Genomic DNA, 23,543 nt, shown 5'->3' with positions numbered 1-23,543 from the left:
GGGAGTGGGCAGATGCATGGCAGATGAAGTTTAATGCAGATAAATGTGAGGTTATCCACTTTGGTAGCAAAAACATGAAGGCAGATTACTATCTAAATGGTGTCAAGTTGGGAAAAGGGGAAGTACAACGTGATCTGGGGGTCCTTGTACATCAGTCTATGAAAGTAAGCATGCAGGTACAGCAGGCAGTGAAGAAAGCGAATGGCATGTTGGCCTTTATAACAAGAGGAATTGAATAGAGGAGCAAAGAGGTCCTTCTGCAGTTGTACAGAGCCCTAGTGAGACCACACCTGGAGTATTGTGTGCAGTTTTAGTCCCCTAATTTGAGGAAGGACATTCTTGCTATTGAGGGAGTGCAGCGTAGGTTTACAAGGTTAATTCCTAGGATGGCGAGTGTGTCATATGCTGGCAGAATGGAGCAGCTGGGCTTGTACACTCTGGAGTTTAGAAGGATGAGAGGAGATCTAATTGAAACGTATAAGGTTGTTAAGGGCTTGGACCCGCTAGAGGCAGGAAACATGTTCCCGATGTTGGGGAGTCCTGAACCAAGGGCCACACTTTTTCCTCACAGAGAGTGGTGAGCCTGTGGAATTCTCTGCCTCAGACGGCGGTGGAGGCAGGTTCTCTGGATGCTTTCAAGAGAGAGCTAGATAGGGCTCTTAAAAATTGCGGAGTCGGGATATGGGGAGAAGGCAGTAACGGGGTACTGATTGGGGATGATCAGCCATGATCACATTGAATGGCAGTGCTGGCTCGAAGGGCCAAATGGCCTACTCCTGCTCCTATTGTCTATTGCCTAGGTGGAGCTTGACAGTAAAGGTAAATTTACGTAATTCCGAATCTTTAGAATGTAAAGCTTGTAATATTGGACATTGACTTTATCTGCCAAATAATATGTCATATACAGGGAGAAGAGAATGGGGCCAAGGATGGAACCTTGTGGAACCCCACAGGAGAGGCTAGCTGGGGAGGAGAAAGAGTTGCCTATGTTAGTAGAGAAACTCCTACCTTTGAGGTATGCCAGCTCAGGGCAGTGCTATCAATACCAACCCCGTACCGGAGACAGTCAATTAGGATGGTGTAGTGGACAATATCAAATGCTGCGCTGAGGTCGAGAAGGAGCAGGATTGCACAGTTGCCGGAGTGAACGGTGAGCAGTAGGTCATTATGTACCTTCAACAAGGCAGACTGTGCTGTGGTGGGCCCTGAAACGTGATTGGAAAGTTTCCAAGATAGTATTTTGGTGAAGGTAAGCCATGTTGACAAAATTACTTTTTCAAGAGCTTTTGAAAGGAAAGGCAGTTTTGAAATAGGTCTGTAGTTGCTTGGCAAGGTGGGGTCGAGGTTAGGTTTTTTTCAGGAGGGGCTGGACCACCGCATGCTTGAAGCAGGTAGGAACAGTGCCAGTGGCCAGAGAACTGTTGAAGATGGCGAGAATGCTGGGACCGGTTATTGTGATGACATCCTTCAGAAAGGGCAGAGGGGACAGTGTCGAGGGGGAAGGTAGTATGTTTCATTGTGGTGACCAGTTTTACAAGGGAGGGTAGAGTAACGGGTTGGAAACAGTCTTAATTTTGAAGAATAGATCAATGAGACAGCCAGGTCATGGATGGGAGGGGAAATATTCGTTCTGATGTTCTTAACTTTGCTGGTGAAAAATGTAGTAAGTTTCTCGCACTTAGCAGTGGACCCAGTTAAGCTGGCGCTGGGTGCAGGACATGATAGAGGTGATGGTACTAAAAAGGACCTTGGAGTTATGAATGTTTTTGGATATAAGGGCAGAAAAGTATTTTGTTCTTGCAGATTTTACTGCATCCTGGTATTTGTGAAGATTGTTTTTCAGGAATTCAAAGGAAATTTGAAGCTTATCGGATTTGTACCTCTGATTTTCTGCATTCTCTTCTTAAGGCTCTGGTGGTGTCATTGAGCCACGGCCAGCCTTTAGGCTCATAGTTTATGAATAGATTTGAATTGCACAGTGTCTTATGTGTAAACAATCTATAACCTTAAAAATCATGAGGTGGGTAACTAATTAAAGATTTAAGAGATAGTCAAATCTGCTTCCCATGTAGGGGTATCAAAAGCAAGAGGACATAAGTTTAAGGTGAGTGGAGGAGTTTTAACGGGGATCTGAGGGGTGGGCTTTGTTATTCAGAGAGTGGTTGAAGTCTAGTGTGCCAAGCCAGAGAAGGTGGTGCAATCAATACAATTAATATGTTTAGGAGACATTTAGATGGATATTTAAATAGGAAAGGCATAGAGCAATGTGGGCTAATTGGATTGGTATAGATGGGCAAATCTATTGCCCATGGAGGAGGTTATCCATCTTAGTTAGTTAAAAAAAAGAAAAGGAAAATGCTTTTTAAAAGGTGAGAGATTGAAAAGTGTTGGTGTTTTGAGGGACCCTGATATCCTTGAAACATGAATCACTGAAGGTTTATATGCACATACAGCAAGCAATTTTAGGTTTTATTGCAAGGGATCTTGGTACTAGAGTAGGTGTATTTTGGGCTGTGGTGAGACAGCACTTTCAATATATTCCATACAGATCTGATCTTCCGTCTAAGGAAGGGTGTACTTGGAGCAGAGAGAGTGCAACCAAACTTTACCAATTTGATTCCTGTGATGGGGTATTTGTTATTTTAGGAAAGATTGAGGTGGCTCAATCATTCTGGTTTGGAAAAATAAGAGATGTTGTTGACTTTAATACAATCATTGATAGATTTTTGGAGAATTAAGGAAATATATGAATACAGATTAAAAGGATACTGTGGCAAAAGATCAGCCATGATTTTATTGAATAGGACAGCAGGTGTTAGGAGCTGAATAAATTCATAAATTATAGGAGCAACATTAGGCCAGTCGTCCCATCAAGTCTACTCCGCCATTCAATCATAGCTGATCAAACTTTCCCTCTCAACCCCTTTTCCCCATAATCCCTGTCAATCTGTCTATCTCCAACTTAAAAAAAATCCCATTGACCTGGCATCGACAGCAGTCTGTACCAATGAGTTCCACAGATTCACCATCCTCTGACGAATGAATAGCCTACTGCATACGTGATCTTGAATAAAGAACATTGGAATTTCAAGTGGCAAATTAGTTGTTTGAAGGATGTTCTGAATTATAATTAACTTTGTTCCTCAGCTGTACAGTCCATTCCAGGTTCAAAATGCCTAAGGAATTTCGAATGCAATTAATTTCTGAAGTAGTGAAACCAAAAACTAACTGCAATAAGTTAAATCCCATAGTAGAACAGCCACAACAAAATGGATGCTCTTAAGAATGCAACAAATTGATATTTGTTTTATGAATATTTTATTTTAAAAATAACTATTTTAGATGTATGACCCTCCATTGAAGCATGATCGAGCGGTGCTTCCATCACATAGTTTTTAAATAATTTATGAATATTAACTATGTTTGCACAAGAAAACCTGTACATCTTATTTTCAGTACCTGATTCATACATTTCCGGTTGTAGAAGAACATGTACGACACGCCATTGGAGAATCATTTTATGAGTTGTATATGGTAATATTTTAATTATCATTATATTAACATGATAGAAACAGATTATTTTTTGCCATCATTTTTCTGTAGTTATGCTTTTCTAAAATATATAAAAACTTATTTGCACCTTGTGAACTAATTGTTTTATAAACAGAAACTGCTTTCAAAATAATATTTGTAGTGAATCATCTGACTGCCTAACTATTGCTAAATTGGTGAAAGATCAGGGACAGTCAACTTGATGTCCGTTAGAATAACAAGACAAATTAGCATATTCTTATACGTGCAGTTACGATAACCTTTTAAAAAATACATTAATTTTGAGAGGCTTCAATATGAGAATATCACATATTAGATTTTACAGTGCTGTATGCCATTCAATATACAGTATTTAAGGAACTATTTAAAATTTAAAAAATAGAGGCTTCATTGCTATATAACTCTTGAAAATACAGAAATATACCTTATAGAACAGTAGGAATAAGTAGCCATAATGTGAGCGTTGCTTTGCATTTTCTAATTGTCTACTTTCCAAACTAATACAGAGAAATCCTGAGAATCTGTACTTGAAAATGGACTCGATCCAAGCTGGTGTTTTGGTTAACAACAAAGTCAATATTCCAGGATGTAAGGCAATGTTAATTTTCTGCTTTAGAAATGCTGAAAATTGAAGTTGCATGTTTATCAGTAAAATAATTGCTTTAAAATAACATGTTATATTTTACCCCTAGCAATTGAAGCAGCAGCAGAATAAACCAAGCTGTCTGTGGCAGCACAACAAGATGAAGCTATTTTTAAATAAAACATGTCAATGTAAAATTGTTCTCAGAAAATTATCTTTTCAAATAAACATCGGAGACAAAGAAGTACAGCTTGGATTATTTTAAGATCTGTTCCAGCATAAAATGTGATATAACTTAATTTCAATGACAATGAAATGCACAATCATCGATCAAGCTATAGCTCTTGAACTGATATTGACAAAGTGTAAGTTAATTAATGGTCTAATTCCACCTTTCTACATCTACAGAATTAGCAAAATTCAATATCTATTAATTGTGTGTTTCTATTTTGGCAAAACGTGCAAATATATGTTCTAGATTGACAAAACAAAATGTGATTCCTACATTTCAATCTGCTAATAAAATTGTTCAATTTTTGGTGAACATTGACTCTCAATTCAGCCGAATCATTTGACATCAACAAAAACAAACAATTCATCCATGGTTTCTAATCCTTCAAATTAATACTGCCAGTGGAAATGCTTTTGTCATGCAAAATGGCAAGTTAAGTGCAATAGGTTGTACTCCATCAGTCAGGTGCTTGCTTCAAGCACAGAGTCATGGTTGAGGAGGTCTTCATGGTGCTCCTTCCAGAAAATGTTGACTTCCTCTCTATCCCTGATGAGCTCACCACAAGGATGACATTAATGGGATGAGGCCTTGGATGTTAGGTCCACAGCAATTTGCTGAGGCTCCTGTGCTGTGTTTTTTTTGCTGGACGTTTACATAGAAACATAGAAAATAGGTGCAGGAGTAAGCCATTCGGCCCTTCGAACCAACATCGCCATTCAATATGATCATGTCTGATCATCCAAAATCAGTACCCTGTTCCGGATTTTCCCCCATATCCCTTGATTCCTGTAGCCCTAAGAACTAAATCTACCTCTCTCTTGAAAACCTTCATAACTGATCACAAATGTTTATTTTCCCTTAAATGATGGTAGAGCTTCCAAATCGGCAATATTTTATGTTTGTATTTGATTAGCTTCTCAATCTTCATGTCATTCTCTGTATCCGTGCCGTACCTCTAAACTAAACTAAAGTATTTTATTATGTCTCACACCCCTCTCCCCTTTCTTGATCTCTCTGTCCCATCACAGGGAACAGGCCATTGACTGACATCAACTACAAACCCACCGACTCCCACCGTTATCTGGACTACATCTCCTCCCACCCTGCCTCGTGCAAAGTCTCTATCCCTTATTATCAATTTCTACCTAGCTCTCTTTTGAAAGTATCCAGATAACCGGCTTCCACCGTCCGGCAGAGAATTCCACAGCCTCACAACTCTCTGCGTGAAAAAGTGGTTCCTCGTCTCTGTTCTAAATGGCAAGTGGAAAATATACAATTAATGGCATGAACCTTAACAGTCTTGTGTACAAAGGGATCTTAGGGTCCAAGCGCTTAACAAGTAGCCTGGGTGAAAGTGGCAACAAGTAGATAAGGTGGTAAAAAAGGCATATGGTATGTTTACTTTAATAGGTTAGAGCGGTGAATGCAATAATCTGTTAGTCATAATGTGGCTTTATAGGTCTTTGGGTAGGTCATATTTGGAGTATTGCTTGCAGTTCTGGTTGCCCCAATACAGGAAGGATGTGAAGGCTTTGGAAAGGGTAGACAGGAAGTTTATCAGAAAAATGCCTGGATTAGGATGTATTAACTACAGGGAGAGGTTGGACAGACTTGGATTATTTACTCTGGAATGCTGAATGGTGTGGAGAGACGATAGAAATATATAAAATAATGAGAGGCATTGATAGGATAGACAGAATCCTTTTCCCAAGAAGAAAAAATCAAATACAGGGTGAGGAGGGCAAAATTTAAAGGCAATGTGAGGGACAAGTTCTGAGTGCCTGGAATGAACTGCCAGGAGTGGTTGTTGAAGCAGATATGTTAGTGGCATTTAAAAGACTTGGATAGGCATATGGATATGCAGTGAATGTAGCGAAATGGATTATGTGCAGATACATAAATGATAGTCTTGGCATTAAGCTCAGCACGGACATTATGGGCCTGTTATAGTGCTGTACTGTTCTATGTTCGACAAAACTGTACTGTTCCCCCCTCGGCGTCGGCGTTCCACCAGCCCGGCGTGAGGGCCTGAACATCGGGCCACTCGGGGCGGCGACTGCGGGTGCTCGGAAGGCCCCGACCACGGATGAACACGGAGGGGAGGCTGGCTGGACTATGGTGCCATCCTCACCTTGGTGCCATTTATGTTATGTTGTGTCATGGACTTTCTGTGTTTGTGCTTTTTTAAAAATTCAATTTCAATTTTATTTTTAATATGTTTTATTATTTATTTATTATTTATTATTTTTTTTAATGATTTTTTTTTTAATGATACTGCCTGTAAGGGAAATTCATTTTGTTGTCTCAAATTGAGACAATGACAATAAATTTGAATACAATACAAAAAGGTGTCGCCAAGGCTGTGCTTGGTCTCGCCATTGTAAACGAGGCCGCATCGATTTAATTGATCTAAACATGGTAGAATATACAACAGTACAGCACAAGAACAGGCCCATAATGTCCGTGCTGAACATGATGCCAAGACAATAATTTATGTACCTGCACATAATCCATTGCCCTTGCCTATCCAAGTCTTTTAAATGCACTAACATTTCTGCTATGGCCTGGCGCTGGGGGGGGGGGGGGGGAGGGATGTGCGAAGTGGGGGGGGGGGGGGGGGGGATGATGGGAGGGTGTAGACGGGCGTGGTGAGCCCCGCCAGCGCCAGGCTCCGCCAGCGCCAAGCCACGCCATGCCAGCGCCCGGCTCCCTCAATCACCCTACTCTCACTCCTCACTTCCCCAGGATCTCGAGTTTGCAGAAATTGGGCAGGCTCCGCGCTCTGGGCCATGTCAGCGCACTAGGCGGCTTCTGGACCCACAGTTTACTGACTCACGGCCTCCGGACTCACAGTTCACTCACTCACGGCTTCTGGACTCACAGTTCACTCACTCACGGCCTCCGGACTCACAGTTCACTCACCCATGGCCGCTGGACTCACAGTTCACTCACAGCTTCTGGACTCGACCCTCACGGCTTTTGGGCTGACTGACTCACGCCCGACTTCTGGACTCACGCCCGACCTCCGGGGCTTAATTCTCCTCGCCCCGTTGATTGAGAGCGGGTGCTGGAAGGGGCGTTACCTTCATGGTGACCGACAGGCGAGAAGACCAATCTGCTGATCTGCTGATTTTTAGACCTTCATAGCTTTTGTAATATTCCACCGATCAGAACAAAACTTGGTGCATTTGGAACAGAGGAGAACGGTGAGTTAGGTAGCATAAAAATGTTTAAGACAACGCAACCCGGAAGAGGACAAGATGAGAGTTTTAATAATAATGTTAGATAACAAGGAAGCCAATGGATGTAGCAAATTTTGTTATACAAAAAAAACAATTTTGTTATACAAAATTTGGTCTGTGAAGTCCCCCATAAAAGATTATCGCATTAGATAAGCACCTATGGAGTTGAACGTAATAGATTAAGTCAGATATGGGGCTTTATGTGTGGGCCACATATATTGTCAGTGCGGAGGGGCTAGGAGCAAGGCCAAGTGTGCATCCAGAGTCAAGGTCTGGAATAGTACTAGGTGTGCAGTCAAAGCTGAGACAATGAGAGTGTTCAGCACTGGGAATCTAAGCAGGTAAGCAGCTATGATCAGGGTAGAATAGGGGGCCAGGTGTAAAGCTTGACTCAGGGTCAGGAATGAGAGAAGGTATGCAACTGGAGTCAGGGTCAGGAGTAGTGCCAGGTGTGCAGTGAGACCCAGGTTGGTCAACATGGGCCAGGTGTTTGATTATAATCTGAACTCCATACATGAATATACTAAGATCATTCATGTGCTGCGCCTGTTGATCAGAGCCTGGCCTTACTGTGGAATGTAATAAGGAATGTAATTTAGCCTAACCTTATTCATAACTAATAATATTTTCTGTGGTATTCATAACACAACAATGATAAAAAATTGTTTTGATTGCACCTACCAACATGCATACATTATTATATTACAGTTAATATGTACCGAGGGCAAATTTTTGATGCAATGCTCCCCATTCCCAATTACTTTTACATTGTAGTTCCCCGCTCACACCTAGCAGTGAGCCACAGAGCGTTTTTGAAAGTGGGGAGGCTGAGCGATCACTGATCAGTAGCCTTGGGGGTAACAGTGAGGGATTGGGAGTGGGGGGGAGGGTGTGGGAGGGGGGTGTTCCGCCTCCCACGGTAGGGACTATTTGAAATTTGATGTATTAAAATCATGTTTTATAGAATCATGTGTAATAGAAATATGATTTGAATGTTTTTTGTTCAAAGTATTTTTAAGAGGTAACTTTTTAAGGGGTAACCTTTTCCACACAAAAGGGTGGTGGGTGTATGGAACAAGCTGCCAGAGGAGGTAGTTGAGGCTGGGACTATCCCAACATTTAAGAAACAGTTCGACTGATACATGGATAGGACAGGTTTGGAGGGATATGGACCAAAAAGCAAGTAGTGTAGCTGGGACATGTTGGCGGGTGTGGGCAGGTTGCGCCGAAGGGCCTGTTTTCACACTGTAACACTCTATGACTACATTATACCACCACCATGCATGAATGCTTCAAAATCAAGTGGTCGAGTTTTGCCATATACTCAAGCATAAAAACATAGAAAATAGGTGCAGGAATAGGCCATTCAAGCCCCTCGAGCCAGCACTTCCATTCAATATGATCATGGCTGTTCATCTAAAATCAGTACCTCTTTCCTGTTTTTTCCCCATTTCCCTTGATTTCGTTAGTCCCAAGAGCTAAATGTAACTCTCTGTTGAAAACATTCAGTGATTTGGCCTACACTGACTTCTGTGGCGGAGAATTCCACAGATTCACAACTTTCTGTGTGAAGAAAGTTTGTCCCCATCTCAGTCCTAACTGGCCTACCCTTTATTTTTAAACTGGTTCTGAACTCCCCCAACATCGGGAATATTTTTCCTGCAGTTACATTTAGTGAATATCTAGCAGGCAAGCAGGATGCTTTCTCAGATTCAGATTCAGATTCAGATTCAATTTTAATTGTCATTGTCAGTGTACAGTACAGAGACAACGAAATGCATTTCTCCAACCACCCCCACTATCTTTCACCACTTCTACCCAGTGTCCGACGCCTCCGACGGCCCGGGACTATTGAACTGAAGCTGCTCTATGGCCGGAACTGTGAGAAATTTGTGATCAGCTTGAGAGCGTGAGAATTTGGCCGAATGCGTGATTCTCGCGCTCAATGCATGAGAGTTGGCAGCCCTGCTATATGGAGACCCAATGTGAACTACATCAACCCGGCTATATGGAAACCCAGTGTAGAGCAACATCATCCAGACTATAGGGAGACTCATCACTATAGAACTACATCACCCAGAATGCTGGAAGGCCCGGTGAAGGACACCATCACTCAGGCGGCCGGTCTCTCTCCGTAGCAACGCCCATGGCAATTTCTATGCTACCGAGTCATTGTTTCAGAGGGCGGCTCATAACTCTGTCGTCAACATTTTTTAGTTTTTTTTTTAACACTTTTTGTTAAATAATACAGTAAAGCAGGTTAATTCGAAAATTAATGGGTTAATTGAAAGCCGGCGGTTGCGCAGACGTCTTGGCGTGGCCAGGAGCCGCGGAGCTGTCAGCGGGGGGAGGGAGGGAGGGAGGCCCGCGGTGTGAGCGACCATCCCGGGAGGGGGAAGAGGAGGAGGCGACGCCGACGCGGTCCGTGCAGCCGCAGCCTCCCGAGCATCGCCATTGTTATCGCTAAGTGTGTGCGTGTGATTTTTAAAGGCGAACGATGAATCGCTCTTCACATAATTTAGCGTAAAGCGGGTGAGCGAGGTGGTTCGGACACAAAGGAGATCCGAGGGGCTGCTTCAGCTGTTACCCCCGAGGTGGAGGGAAGCGAAAGCTGGGGAACAGGGTCATCACGACTGTCATCAACCCCTTCCCCTCCCCACCCCCTCCATCTCCATCTCTACAGGGCTGTTACTAAACTGAAGAGAAAGAGCAACAATAGTGATATTCTTCCTTCGCAGAACGGTTAAAATGGATCGTGAAAGAGGAGAGAGCGAGGATAATCTGGATTACTCGGTTGCAAATGTAGAAAAGGTGAAGTTATACGGCATTTTCATTTATTTATAAAGCTGCACCCTTCGTCATTCTAGTTTGGTATCGGTGATCTTGCCGAGCCGTAACAACCTGGGTATATTTAAACCATTTGCTGGCAAATGTGTTTGCTATCAGTGGAGAGTCATAAATGTAACAAGGTAATTTTGCATTTTGCCCTGCTAATAATCTTTATTTTTGTGCGTTTATTTTGTAAGTTACCGTAAAATTTTCAGTCCATTGGGGAAATGGTGGGTCATGCCTGACAGAATTGAATTTTTTTTGAAGAGATCGTGAAGGGCATATTTGTGGATGTTATTTAAATGGATTTGCAGAAAACATTTCACGAGGTATTTTAATGAGTTATTGTTGGAATGGAAACTTGTAGCTTTGAATGCATTTAAAAGAAAACTGGTTGAAAAATTGGTTGAATTACAAGACACAAGAGTTGTGTTAAGAAGATCTCGAAACTGGGCACCCATGAGATGTTGAGGACCATCAGCAACAGAAATAAACATCGGCACAATATATCCTGGCACATCCCTCGCTCTACTGTTACTATCAAGACGGGGATTAACCCACCTCAATGATGGGTTCAGATGGTCATGTTGGGACAATACCAGGTATACGTAAAAATGGGTGCCAGCCTAGTGAAGATGTGATTTGGGACTAGATTGTGCTAAACAGATGCAGTGCACAGAGCTAAGTAATTTTGCAACTATTGCTTCAGACTGAAGCTCTGCTGCCCTTCATCGAGAATATTCACATTCTTGATAATAGCAGCAGTCAAAAATGTGAGCATTTAAGGCCGATTGAAAATTTTTCAAGCAGGTTTAATTAGAAGTGACAGATGTATGATCCCACTCAGCTTCCACCTGAGATTCACAGCAACAAACAAACCAATTTTAGAAAATGTGATTTGCTCCAAGTGATATTAATAATCTGAGACTACTGGATACTACAAAAGCTCTGTCATTGAGCAATACAACACGGAAACAGTCCCTTCAGGCGAACACTTCCATGCCCATCAAGTTGCTTAACCTATCTAGTCCCAATAGCCTGTGCCTGGCCCATATCCAGACCTTTCCTAACCATGTTCCTGACTGTCTTTAAAATGTCATAATTGTATGAGTCTTGTCTATGAAAACGTTGCACCCTCTGGTCCCTTTTAAATCTTTCTCCTCTCGCCTTAAAACCCTACGCCCCTCCGGGGGGGGGGGGGGGGGGGGGGGGGGGGGGGGGGGGGGGGGTGCACTGTGGCTTTTCACCTGTTCTACGGCCCTCATGATTTTATATACAGGTACCTCCATAAGGTCACACCTCAGTTTCCTGCACTCCAGAGAAAAAAGGCAGCCTTTCCAGCCTCTCCTTGTATCTCTAACCTTCCTAACCTGATAACATTCTTGTAAATGTTTTCTGCACGCTTTCCAGTTTAATTACATCATACCTATAGCAGGGGGACCAGATCTGTGCACAGTCCTCCAAATGTGCCCATACCAAGTCTTGTACAGTAGACAATGTTCAAGTCTTAGGACTGAAGGTGGGTGTATGGTCCAGAACTAGCTGCACTTGTAGTCCTGGTTCTGTTGCAATGGTTGTATCTACCTGAAATTGTGGAAATTTGCCAAAGTATAAACTCTGTGGAGTCTTTTCAGTTCCTGGGAACCAACATCCCCAAGGACCTTAAATGGGGGCCACCATCGACTCCACAGTCAAAAAGGCACAACAGAGGATGTACTTCCTGCGGCAGCTGAGAAAGCACAAGTTGTCACAGGTAATGATGGTCCAATTCTATACGGCCATCGTAGAGTCTTTCCTCACCTTCTCCATCGTGGTCTGCTTTGACTCAGCCACCAAGCACGATATTCGGAGGCTGTAGCGAATCGTCCGATCAGCTGAGAAGGTTATTGGCTGCAACCTTCCCTCCATTGACGAACTGTACACTGCAAGGGCCATGAAGAGAGCGGGTAAGATCATCTCTGACCCCTCTCGCCCTGGCCACAAACTCTTTGAATCACTTCCCTCTGGAATGCGACTTCGGACTGTCAAAGCCACAGCCAGACATAAAAACAGCTTTTTTCCCACGAGTAGTAGCTCTACTCAATAACCAAAAATCTGTAGCCTCCCTTTGCTCTGGTATTTCACATATTTAATCAATAATGCTTTATTATTAATGTTTAATGTTTTATGTGTCATTCCTGTCACTGTATGTCATGTTGTCACTTGCGTGCGGAGCACCAAGGCAAATTCCTTGTATGTGAATACTTGGCCAATAAACTTATTCATTCTTATTCATTCATTCAAAAGCATGCGTCAACCATTTTGGCTACTTTCTGCCCCCTTCAGTGAATAGACCATAATGGGACCATGACTAAGAATGCAGACATGAAGCTATGTATACTGTGCAAGTAATCAGCACCTGAAACCCCAAAGCCCCTTTCCTTCTCTACAAGAGCGAATAAGCCAATCTGATATGTATCATGGGTTTCAAAAAAGTTCTCTGGTTTTTCATGTACCCAAAGGTTAAAGGTTTTAATAATAGCCAGGTGCAGTGCTGAAACCGTGATTGTCGAGATGACCATGAAGATCGATGAAGGAAAGCAGTAGACATTGTCTACATGGATTGGCAAGGCCTTTGAGATACTATGTGGTAGGCTAGTCTGGAAAGTTCGATACATGACATTCAGAGGAGTTAGCCAATTGGATGCAAAATTCTCGAGAGTGAGACAGTGGTTGGTGATAAAGGATTTTTCAGAATGGAGGTCTGAAAGGAGTGGTGGGCCAGAGGTTTGGTGCTGATCCACCGTTGTGTTACTTATATTAACGATTTGGATATGAATCTAGGTTGCATGTTTAGTAAGTTTGTGGATGACGCTAAAATTGGTGGTATAACATGATCTTGGTCAACTGGGCCAGCAGGCTGAGAAAGGCAAATGGAGTTTGATTTAGATAAATGTGAAGTGTTTGTATTTTGCTAAGATAAACCAAATTTATAGCAAATGGTGAGTTGAACAATGAGATCGAGGGGAACAGATATGTTCTATGTTATGACTGCAATGTATACAATTTCATTCAGACTGAAATGTCTGAATGACAATAAAGGATACTTTACTTTACTTTATCATAGAGATACATAAAATCATGAGGGACGGATATGGTGAATGATCATTGCCTTATCCCCAGGTTTAGGGAGCTAGAGGGCATTGTTTTAAAATGAAGGGAGAAAGAATCTAAAAGGATCTGGGCATGTATATGCAACAAGCTGCCTGTGGAAGTGGTAGAAGCGGGTACAATCATGACATTGAAAGGCCACTTGGCTAGGTATATAAATAGGAACAGTTTGGAGGGATATGGACCAGGTGAAGGCAAGGAGGATGCTCTGTTAGGCAATTTGGTTGGCATGAATGAGTTGGGGTGAAGGATCTGTTATAAATAGATTCCAGTAGATGTGGTGTATTTAGATTTTCAGAAGTAATTTGGAAAGGTGCTGCATAAAAGATTATTACATTAAAATAATATAATGTTAAGGTAATAGAAAAAAATATAGTTGGAGTAAACAGATCATTTTGAACTTGACAGTCTGTTATTAATGAAATGCTACAGGGATCAATACTAGAACCTTATCTATTCACAACGTGTTAATGACAAAAAAGATAGCAGGAAAAATATCCAGCTTTGTCAATGCTATGAGCTGGATGGGAAACATCTGAAGTGAGAGACTGCAAAAGGAACAGGGGCTGGTTAAAAATAAGGGCAGAAGGAGATCTTAAAATACGGGTGAGGATAATACAGCTTTTCATACAGCAAGAAATAGATAAATGTTGAATACAAAACCACCTTCATGCTCTTATTGTTGAGTGTCACTCCACACTGTAAATAGTTTCATTAATCTATCCACGGTATTCTAAATATTTTTTCTCCGCCAAAGGTAGTAGCTCAATAACTTGGTAATAGTCCCAAAGTAATTAAGCTGCTGCATCATTTTGCTCTTCTCAGAATTCCATTTTCATTCACCTTTTCTAGTTGGTCCAAATATTTTTGGTATACTTTTACTTTTGCAGCTTGTACCTTTTCAAATCATTTTAAGAATATTCAGACTGTTTTTCTCATCCTTTGACCTTTCTAAATTAGTTTGCTTTGTAGAAAAGAGCTGGTATTTTATTGGGGCTTGCATTTAATTCAATTCCAGCCAACATAACTTCATGCATAACCAGTCTCTGACTTTTTAATACTTACAATTATATTGCAAAAACTAACACATCTTCCTAATATTTAAATATTAAATTGGAAGTCTTCATGATAATTTCCTCTGTTCCCTTTATCTCAAAATCGTTAATGACTCTACAAACAATTATAACCAGAATATGTAACATGGATGCTACTATTTATTTTGGCCTGACATTTAGACAGTTGTTCAGCACACAAGCTCTGTGCCGACCAACTGGCACTGGTCTACACAAACATATTCAATCAGTACCTGCAAACCTGGACTGTCCCTGCCTGCTTCAAAGTCTCCACTATTGTCCCTTCACCCAAAAAGACAAGGATTACTGGTCTTAATGACTACAGGCCAGTCGCACTGACCTCTGTAGTCATGAAGACCCTTGAAAAGCTTGTGCTGGCCAAGCTGAAAAATATCACAAACTGGACTGCAGAGGTCCCTGCTGGACCCTCTGCAGTTTGCATATCGCGCCAATAGATCTGTGGATGACGCAGTCAACCTGGGCCTGCACTTCATCCTCCAGCACCTACACCCACAGGTGACCTATACGAGGATTTTGTTTGTTAATTTTAGCTCTGCAATCAACACCTTTGTGCCAGAGCTACTACACTCCAAACTTTCCGAGTTGACTGTGCCTGAACCCCTCTGTCGGTGGATCATCAGCTTTCTGACAGACAGGAAGCAGCATGTGAGGCTGGGAAAGCACATCTCGGACCCGCAAACCCTCAGCATTGGAGCACCGAAAGGCTGCGTACTCTCCCCACTCCTCTACTCTCTGTACACCAATGACTGCACCTCCACTGACTCCTCTGTCAAGCTTCTCAAGTTTGCGGACGACACAACCGTGATTGGACTGATCCAGGATGGAGAAGAACTGCCTACAGACAGAAAGTGACACAGCTGGCTTCCTGGTGCCATCGCAACAACCTAGAGCTCAATGCTCGTAAGACAGTGGAATTGATAGTAGACTTTAGGAGAGCTCCCCCTCCCCTCACCTCACTCACCATCAACAACACCACAGTCATATCTGTGGAGTCTTTTAAGTTCCTGGGAACCATCATCTCCAAGGACCTTAAGTGGGGGGCTACCATCGACTCCACAGTCAAAAAGGCACAACAGAAGATGTACTTCCTGCGGCAGCTGAGGAAGTACAAGCTGCCACAGGCAATGATGGTTCAATTCTATATGGCCGTCGTAGAGTCTGTCCTCGCCTTCTCCATCGTGATCTGGTTTGGCTCAGCCACCAAGCACGACATCCGGAGGCTGCAGCGAATCGTCCGATCAGCTGAGAAGGTTATTGGCTGCAACCTCTCCATTGATGAACTGTACACTGCAAGGGCCAGGAAGCGTGTGGGTAAGATCATCTCTGACCCCTCTCACCCTGGCCACAAACTCTTTGAATCACTTCCCTCTGGAAGGCGACTCCAGACTGTCAAAACTGCCACAGCCAGACATAAAAACAGATTTTTTCCACGACTAGTGGCTCTACTCAATAACCAAAAATCTGTAGCCTCCTTTTGCTCTAATATTTTATTTAGTTCACATGTTCAATCAATGATGTTTTATTATTAATATTTAATGTTTTATGTATCATTCCTAACTGTCACTGTATGTCATGTTGTCACTTGTGGGTGGAGCTAGTATGTGGCTAGTATGTGAATACTAGCCACTTATTCATTCATTCATTGTATGCTGATATGCTTTGCACAATTCAAACCTTACCAGGAACTTCAGTGTAGTCTACTTCAGATTAACATTTAAGGCTCAATCCACAGTATTTGTATGTCTCATTGGTATGTAGTTTTACAAGCTTGTATGTTCCATTAAGTTTAGAATACTGTTGTATTCCCCTCTCTCATTCTACTTTCCAGAACTACTGAAGGGTTCACCAGTATGACTAATTTTATTCCCCATTGTTTCCATAAATATTTCCGAAATTGGAGGTGCTGGATTCCCAAAAAGCTAATCTGCAAGTCGAATCGGTAGTAAAGAAGGCAAACGCGATGCTAGCATTTATTTCAAGAGGGCTAGAATCCAAAAACAGGGATGTAATGCTGAGGCTCTACGGCGCTGGTCAGGCTGCATTTGGAGTATTATGTGCAATCTTGGGACCATATCTGAGGAAGAAAGTGCTGGCTTTGGAGAAGGCCCAGAGGAGGTTAATAAGAATATGCTGATATAGGTCAAAGGGCCGAATGGCCTATTCCTGCACCTATTTTCTATGTTTCTAAGAATGATAACATATGATGAGCATTTGACGGCCACTGGACCTGTACTTGCTGGAGTTTAGTAGAATGACGGGGGATCTCATTGAAACATACCGAATTGTGAAAGGCTTGGATAGAGTGGATATGGACAGGATGTTTCCACTAGAGGGAGAGTCTAGGACTAGAGGGAATAGCTTCCAGAAAGCTGTGGAGGCCTTTAATGGATATTTTTTAGGCAGAGATAGATAGATTCTTGATTAGTACGGGTGTCTGGGGTTATGGGGAGAAGGCAAGAGAATGGGTTTAGTGGGAAGAGATAGATCATCCGTAGACTTGATGGGCCAAATGGGCTAATTCTGCTTCTACCACTTATTCAGCATGTCTTGTGGCCTTGCTCTCTTTCATTGTCTTCACTTTTGCTTCCTTATCAGTAATTACTGGAGTCCTTATTTATTGCCAAAGACTACATTCTTTACCATTTCCTCCTTCATTGTATTTGATTATATTCTTCCCATACTTGGATTGCCAAGTAGAATTTTAATATCTAACTTTATTTTTCAAATTGGTTTGCAGATTATGTTTCTCCAACTGCTTTAAATTAAAAGATGTTTCTATTTTTGACTTGTTATTACACAATACAGGGTGGTACATTGGTGCAGCTGTAGAGCTGCTGCCTCGCAGTGCCAGAGAACAGGGTTCAATCCTGATAATGGGTGCTGTCCGGGTGGCGTTTGCATGTTCTCTCTGTGACCACATGGGTTTGGTCTGGCTGCTCAGGTTTCCTCCCACATACCAAAGACGTGTGGGTTTATAGGTTAATTGGCAACTGTAAGTTGTGTGTAGGGAGTGGATGAATGGGACAATGCAGCGCTGATGTAATTGGATGTTTGATGCTCGATGTGGACTCAGTAGGTGGGGGGGAGGGGGGTTCAATTCTGTATCTTTTAAATAAATGCATATTATTTGGGCAGACATTGTTATTATGCTTTGTTTAACTTTATTAATGGAAAACTACAGATATGTTGGACAGATTTAGGATTTCCATCTGTATAATCTTCCTTTCGGTTCCCTATCCCTTTCTCATTGGGTAGAGGGTGTTGTTCTCATATTTTCCCCTCTTTATCTTTGCAGGCATTGCATCAATTGTACTATGATCCAAATATTGATAATAAGAACCTGGCTCAGAAATGGCTGATGCAGGCACAAATCTCTCCTCAAGCGTGGCAGTTTAGTTGGGCACTGCTCAATCCAAATAAAGTGCCTGAGATCCAATACTTTGGAGCCAGTGCTCTTCACATCAAGATCTCAAGGTACTGGAATGATATACCCTCAGATCAATATGAGAGTTTGAAATCCCAACTTTTCAATCAAATTGCGTGTTTTGCTTCTGGCTCCAAGATTGTGCTCACCAGACTATGTGTGGCGTTAGCATCGTTGGCACTCAACATGATGCCTGAGAGATGGCCCAATGCAGTAGGTGACATGGTGAAGATGTTCCAGACTGAAAGTTCGGATGTGGATGGCAAAGCTAGATGTATGGCTTTGCTGGAACTATTAACTGTCCTCCCTGAAGAGTTCCAAACAAGCCGTCTGCCTCAGTATCGGAAAGGTGAAGTGCGAAATGCTCTAGCACAAGAGTCTGGTGCAGTCTTTCCTCTTCTTCAGCAGTTGCTACAGACAGATTCCCCTGTATTCATCAGTCAGAAGGCTTTAAAGTGCTTTTCAAGCTGGGTGCAACTGGACATTCCTCTCATGGATTGTGAATCTTTGATGCAGGCTTCATTTTCATCACTGCAAAATGCTGAACTCTTTGACACAGCAGTTGAAGCTCTTGTAAATGCTATTTCCCAGCCTGATGCTCAAAGGTAAGGGAGTTGGTTGACTTTATGCTAACATTTGATGGGCTGTTGGTATTTCTAGAGAGAATGGGCCAATTTATGTAGTGGGTGCAATATTTTATCACATTCCTTTCTGCAACATTTAAATTCAGTGGCTTGAATGTTGTACGCTAAAACAGAAGATAATGCATTTTCAAGAAAACTTCTGATGAAGCGTCTCGACTCGAAACATCACCATTCCTTCTCTCCAGAGATGCTGCCTACCCGCTGAGTTACTCCAGCTTTTTATGTCTATCTTCGGTTTAAACCAGCATCTATAGTTCCTTCTTACACAGTGAATATTTAATGTTTGATATAGTTTCAATTTCTTTTTGAATTATACAGAGCTGGCTCAGGTTGGGGAGAAATTTATTACATTAGGTTAGGTATTCCTTTTCATTATATTTTCCCTCAGAAATAATTTTGGTTGTATTTGAACTATATAGAATGCATTGCACTTATTCATTTATATCTTCAACGTCCCCCCAAAGAATCCTCAAAATTATAGTTACTCTTTTTGTTTCTTTTGCACAAATAATTGTCTGTTGGAAATTCACCACAGATTGGTATGAGCATATTAATTTTGTGACCTTAAAAATGCTAACCTGGTTGACCATAATGAATAATGAATGATTCAATGGTCTTTTTATTATCATGTGTACCTAGGTACAGTGAAATACTACTTTTGCATACAGCGCACAAGTCTAAAACCATACATAAGCACAATCCCCCGGTTATTACAGAATGTGCTAAACAGCCCACTGTGTCTATATACAAGAGGGACAATTTTGGCACTATTTGAATAAATTCCGCACAGATATTGAACTCTGGTTTCTGGTGCTGTGAGGCAGCAGCTCTATTATGTGCCGCCCCTTCTTTGACATGATAGAAAATGTAGTGCAGTGTTTCTGTGTGTGTTGGTATTATTTTGGGACATTTTACAGAATTGGGGAATCAACTTTCCATTTCTATAACAAATTGCAACAAATTGAAAATCACAAAATACATGCATGTTAAAGGTCACTAATTCATAAGACACAGGAGCAGAATTAGGCCATTTGGCCTATCGAGTCTGGTGGAGGGGAGACCCGATAGAAGTATTTAAAAAATTGAGGCATAGATAAGGTTGACAGTCAGAACCTTTTCCCAGGATGGGAATAACAAATATGGGTGGGCATTACTTTAAAGTGAGAAGGGCGAAATTTAAAAGAGACTAGACCAAGGGGGACCCGTTGGGTCCTGTCCCCTCAACGCGCGGTTGCGGGGAGGAGGAGGGCTGCGGTGTCGCACACACATAACGACCCCCCAAACACACAGAGGGGGAGAGAGGGGGTAGAAAGGAGGGGGGAGTGAGGAGAGGGGGGGGGGAGGAGGAGGAGGAGGAGGAGGGTGGGTGGAGGGGCGGGGGCAGAGGGGGAGGAAGAGAGGGAGGGAGAGGAGGAGGGGGAGAAGAGGAGGGGGCGGGGGGATGGGGGGAGAGAAGGAGGGGAGCTGGGCGAGCGAGCGAGCGGGCTGCGAAAAGCTGAGAGAGGCCGGGGAGAGAGAGAGAGAGAGAGAGAGAGAGCTCTAGTACAGGGCCCGACTCGGCATCTCTCTGGAAACCCGAGTCGTGGGTAGTGGGGGGGGGGGGGGGGGGGGGAGAGCAGGGGGGAGCGTGTAGCAGCGGGGGGAGGAGCAGGGAGGAGCGGTTTGCAGCGGGAGAGAGTGGGGAGGAGCGTTTAGCAGCGGGAGGGAGGGGGCAGGGGAGTGGTGGTGACTTCATTCGCTGAGCATGGAACATAGCGCAACAGGCTGCGAGGAGAAAGTTTTTCAAAAGCAAGCTGGGAAGCTCGTGAACGCTCGTGACCTCGGAAGCCGTCGGGATCTGCAGAACAGAGCCCACTTGCTCGTTCATTCTGCGTCTTTTGAAGAACCGGGGTGGGGGTGGGGAGGGTGGTGACATCACTTCTGGAAAACAGTGCCCAGCAGGCAGCGCTTTGAAAATTTTGCGCAGCTTGCCGTGAGGGGCAAAGGCATTGTGACGTCATCAGCTCATTTCAGCACGTTCGATTTTAAAAAGATTTCAGATTGGTGAACAATTTTACTAAAAAAACTCGGGCAATAAGGAATCAAATTTTCAGATGAGGGGATTTTGGACATCATGAGGTAAATCTCTCCCGGAATATGTAAAAATCTCACCGTTACCGCGTCGGGTTTTCGAGGAGATGTGAATCACATATGAAAAGACACACACACACACACACACACACACACACACACACACACACACACACACACACACACACTCAGACTTTTATATCATAATAGATGTGCGGGCAAGTTTTATTTTGCAGAGCTTGTTGATTGTCTGGAGTGTATGTCCTGGGGTGCTGGTGGAGACCGACCGCTATGATAGTAGCATTTAAAAACTTTTGGATAGGCACATGGATGTGCAGGGAATGGTGGATATGGTTTAGGTGAATAGTCTTGGCATTATCTTCGTTGCAGACATTGTGGGCTGAAGGGCCAGTTCCTGCGCTATACTGCTCTTTGTTCTATGTTGGTTTAAAATTTGTGTTTATTAGAAATTTATAAATTGCTAGATTGGTTTTAATGCTGTTCTAAAATATTCTTGCGTTTTGATTTTAAAGTCCTTTTGTTGTAAGCAAATGGAACACTTTTTTCCGTCCTCTCCATCTAATCCTTGTTGCTTGATTTAATTATAGCACATTATTGGCCTACAAAAATATAAGACAATACTGAAGGAATGTTTCATTATTCAAGGTGCAACTGTCTTTTTTTGCCATGTTTACATGTCTTATATATTGAAGTCCCTAAACAATGTATTAAAAGAGCAAGAGTATGTGAACTTGGCAGAAGTGGTTCCTTAACAAGCTTTGCAGGTCGTCCATCTCATTACTGTTTTACTGGCATTTTTGCAAATCACTGGACAGTGGAAATATTAGCTGGTGCCAAAGCTAGAAGGTATCCACAGTAGGACTATGCATTATAAATGATATACAGATGAGGAAAATGTTTCCCTGTTGTATGTATGAAGAAAATAACATGGATTATAGATAGATCTGGGAAAGAATTAATGGCTTGTAATTTGCAGTCAGAGTTGATGGCATTTCATAAGAACTACATGAAGAAGAAATACTTGCATAAGAACCCATGTCCTTAAGGTTTTGGGTCTAATGGTTATAGCTATGCTATTGTGGATTTTTTTTATTGTTTATTCTGGAAAAAAAAAAATCTTTATGCTAAAAGAAAACAAAACATAGGACTATGACAAAATTAAAATTCCATTGAATTAATTAAAAATTAGAAAAGCATTACTCCAAATGTTATTAAACTAAGGCCACGGGTATGAGCTAAATGGCTAAATTATGACATTTTTTTCAAGTGCAATAGAAATTAAAACTAAATGCATAGGTAGTTAAGTTTGCTACAAAAGTACATATCCAAAATGTATTAATAACTTGTCCTTAGGAATTTATTAATAACTTGTCCTTCTGCCAGATCCTTTTTCATTGAAGCCCTTAAATCTGATTTAATTATTTTCAGTGCGGAGAACAGTCTCTCCACGCTGACCTAAGTGGGTGGTATGGCTGCTACTATCATAGCTGCAAATTTTACTATTTCTAGATAAGCAGGATGACTTCTTGTACTATAAGTATAGATGAGCGATCATATTTCTCTACCTTTAACCCATCAAGAAAATCTTGCCTAAATTCCATTAGTTTAACATCCACAGGCTGCCTTTGCACATTTAAACTGGGACGCTTTGCTCTCGATTGTTAAATTTTATCAAAACATTTTGCAAAATCTGACCATAATTTGAAGAGGATGAGAAAGATTTGGTACTCTCATCTTCATTTTGTGGTTTTAACTTTTCAGGTAGTAGCCCTTTTTTCTGATCTGCAACATCACAGAGGGCCTCTTTTGCTTTAGCAATTTGATCTTTGCTCAACAGGATTCGGTTCATTGGTTCTACGTAGACAGCAGCTAACAAGATTTGATTTTCAAGTAGCAGACCCTCTCTTTTCTTCATTGACGATACCATTCCTTCAGCAATTAATCCTCCAGCTTTGTATAGGTGAAATATTTTTGTCCACTCACATAGGAATTTACCAGGAGTTAAATCCTCTGCTTGCACCTTTTTGGTGACTGCATAAGGGTGAGTAAACAGAGCTTCTAATTGTGATACCAACCTCCATTGACTAGTCAATAAAACACCAAGATTATCAATGTCTTCTAGAAAGTGTTTTGGGTCAAGCAAACGCTTGACCATCATATATGTGCTGCCCCAGTGAGTTGCTTGGTCCAATATAGAAACGTAGTAAAATAGAAAATAGGTGCAGGAGTAGGCCATTCGGGCCTTCGCGCTTGCACCGCCATTCAATATGATCATAGTTGATCATCCAACTCGGTATCCTGTACCTGCCTTCTCTCCATACCCCCTGATCCCTTTAGCCACAAGGGCCACATCTAACTCCCTCTTAAATATAGCCAATGAACTGGCCTCAAATACCTTCTGTGGCAGAGAATTCTAGAGATTCACCACTCTTTGTGTGAAAAATGTTTTTCTCATCTCGGTCCTAAAATATTTCCCCCTTATCCTTAAACTGTGATCCCTTGTTCTGGACTTCCCCAACATCAGGAACAATCTTCCTGCATCTAGCCTGTCCAACCCTTTAAGAATTTTGTAAGTTTCGATAAGATCCCCCTTCAATCTTCTAAATTCTAGCGAGTACAAGCCGAGTCTATCCAGTCGTTCTTCATGTGAAATTTCTGACATCCCAGGAATCAGTCTGGTGAACCTTCTATGTACTCCCTCT

The 23,543-nt window shown here is 42.2% G+C and overlaps 2 protein-coding genes across 3 annotated transcripts in view; both read left to right on the top strand.

The window, feature by feature from the left end:
* The window catches only part of armh1 (armadillo like helical domain containing 1), a 34,199-nt gene extending 29,319 nt beyond the window's left edge, over positions 1-4,880 (top strand). The window contains exons 10-12 of one of the 2 annotated variants that reach the window (XM_055641732.1): positions 3,457-3,534; positions 4,059-4,140; positions 4,245-4,880. In XM_055641732.1, the coding sequence (XP_055497707.1) occupies positions 3,457-3,534; positions 4,059-4,140; positions 4,245-4,267 (183 nt within the window). In that variant the 3' untranslated portion in view covers positions 4,268-4,880. The remainder of the gene's footprint in view (positions 1-3,456; positions 3,535-4,058; positions 4,141-4,244) is intronic. The other variant, XM_055641731.1, reaches the window with a different exon arrangement.
* A 5,106-nt stretch (positions 4,881-9,986) lies between these two features.
* ipo13b (importin 13b) overlaps positions 9,987-23,543 on the top strand; it is a 100,408-nt gene continuing 86,851 nt past the window's right edge. Inside the window, exons 1-2 of the mRNA XM_055641720.1 lie at positions 9,987-10,420; positions 17,978-18,711. Of these exons, the coding sequence (XP_055497695.1) occupies positions 10,358-10,420; positions 17,978-18,711 (797 nt within the window). The 5' untranslated portion in view covers positions 9,987-10,357. The remainder of the gene's footprint in view (positions 10,421-17,977; positions 18,712-23,543) is intronic.

The sequence above is a fragment of the Leucoraja erinacea genome, chromosome 10 (genome assembly GCF_028641065.1).
Source record: "Leucoraja erinacea ecotype New England chromosome 10, Leri_hhj_1, whole genome shotgun sequence".
In the NCBI taxonomy this organism is placed as follows: domain Eukaryota; kingdom Metazoa; phylum Chordata; class Chondrichthyes; order Rajiformes; family Rajidae; genus Leucoraja; species Leucoraja erinaceus.
Note: the sequence above shows the minus strand (reverse complement) of the source record. Positions and strands in the feature narration are given on the sequence as shown.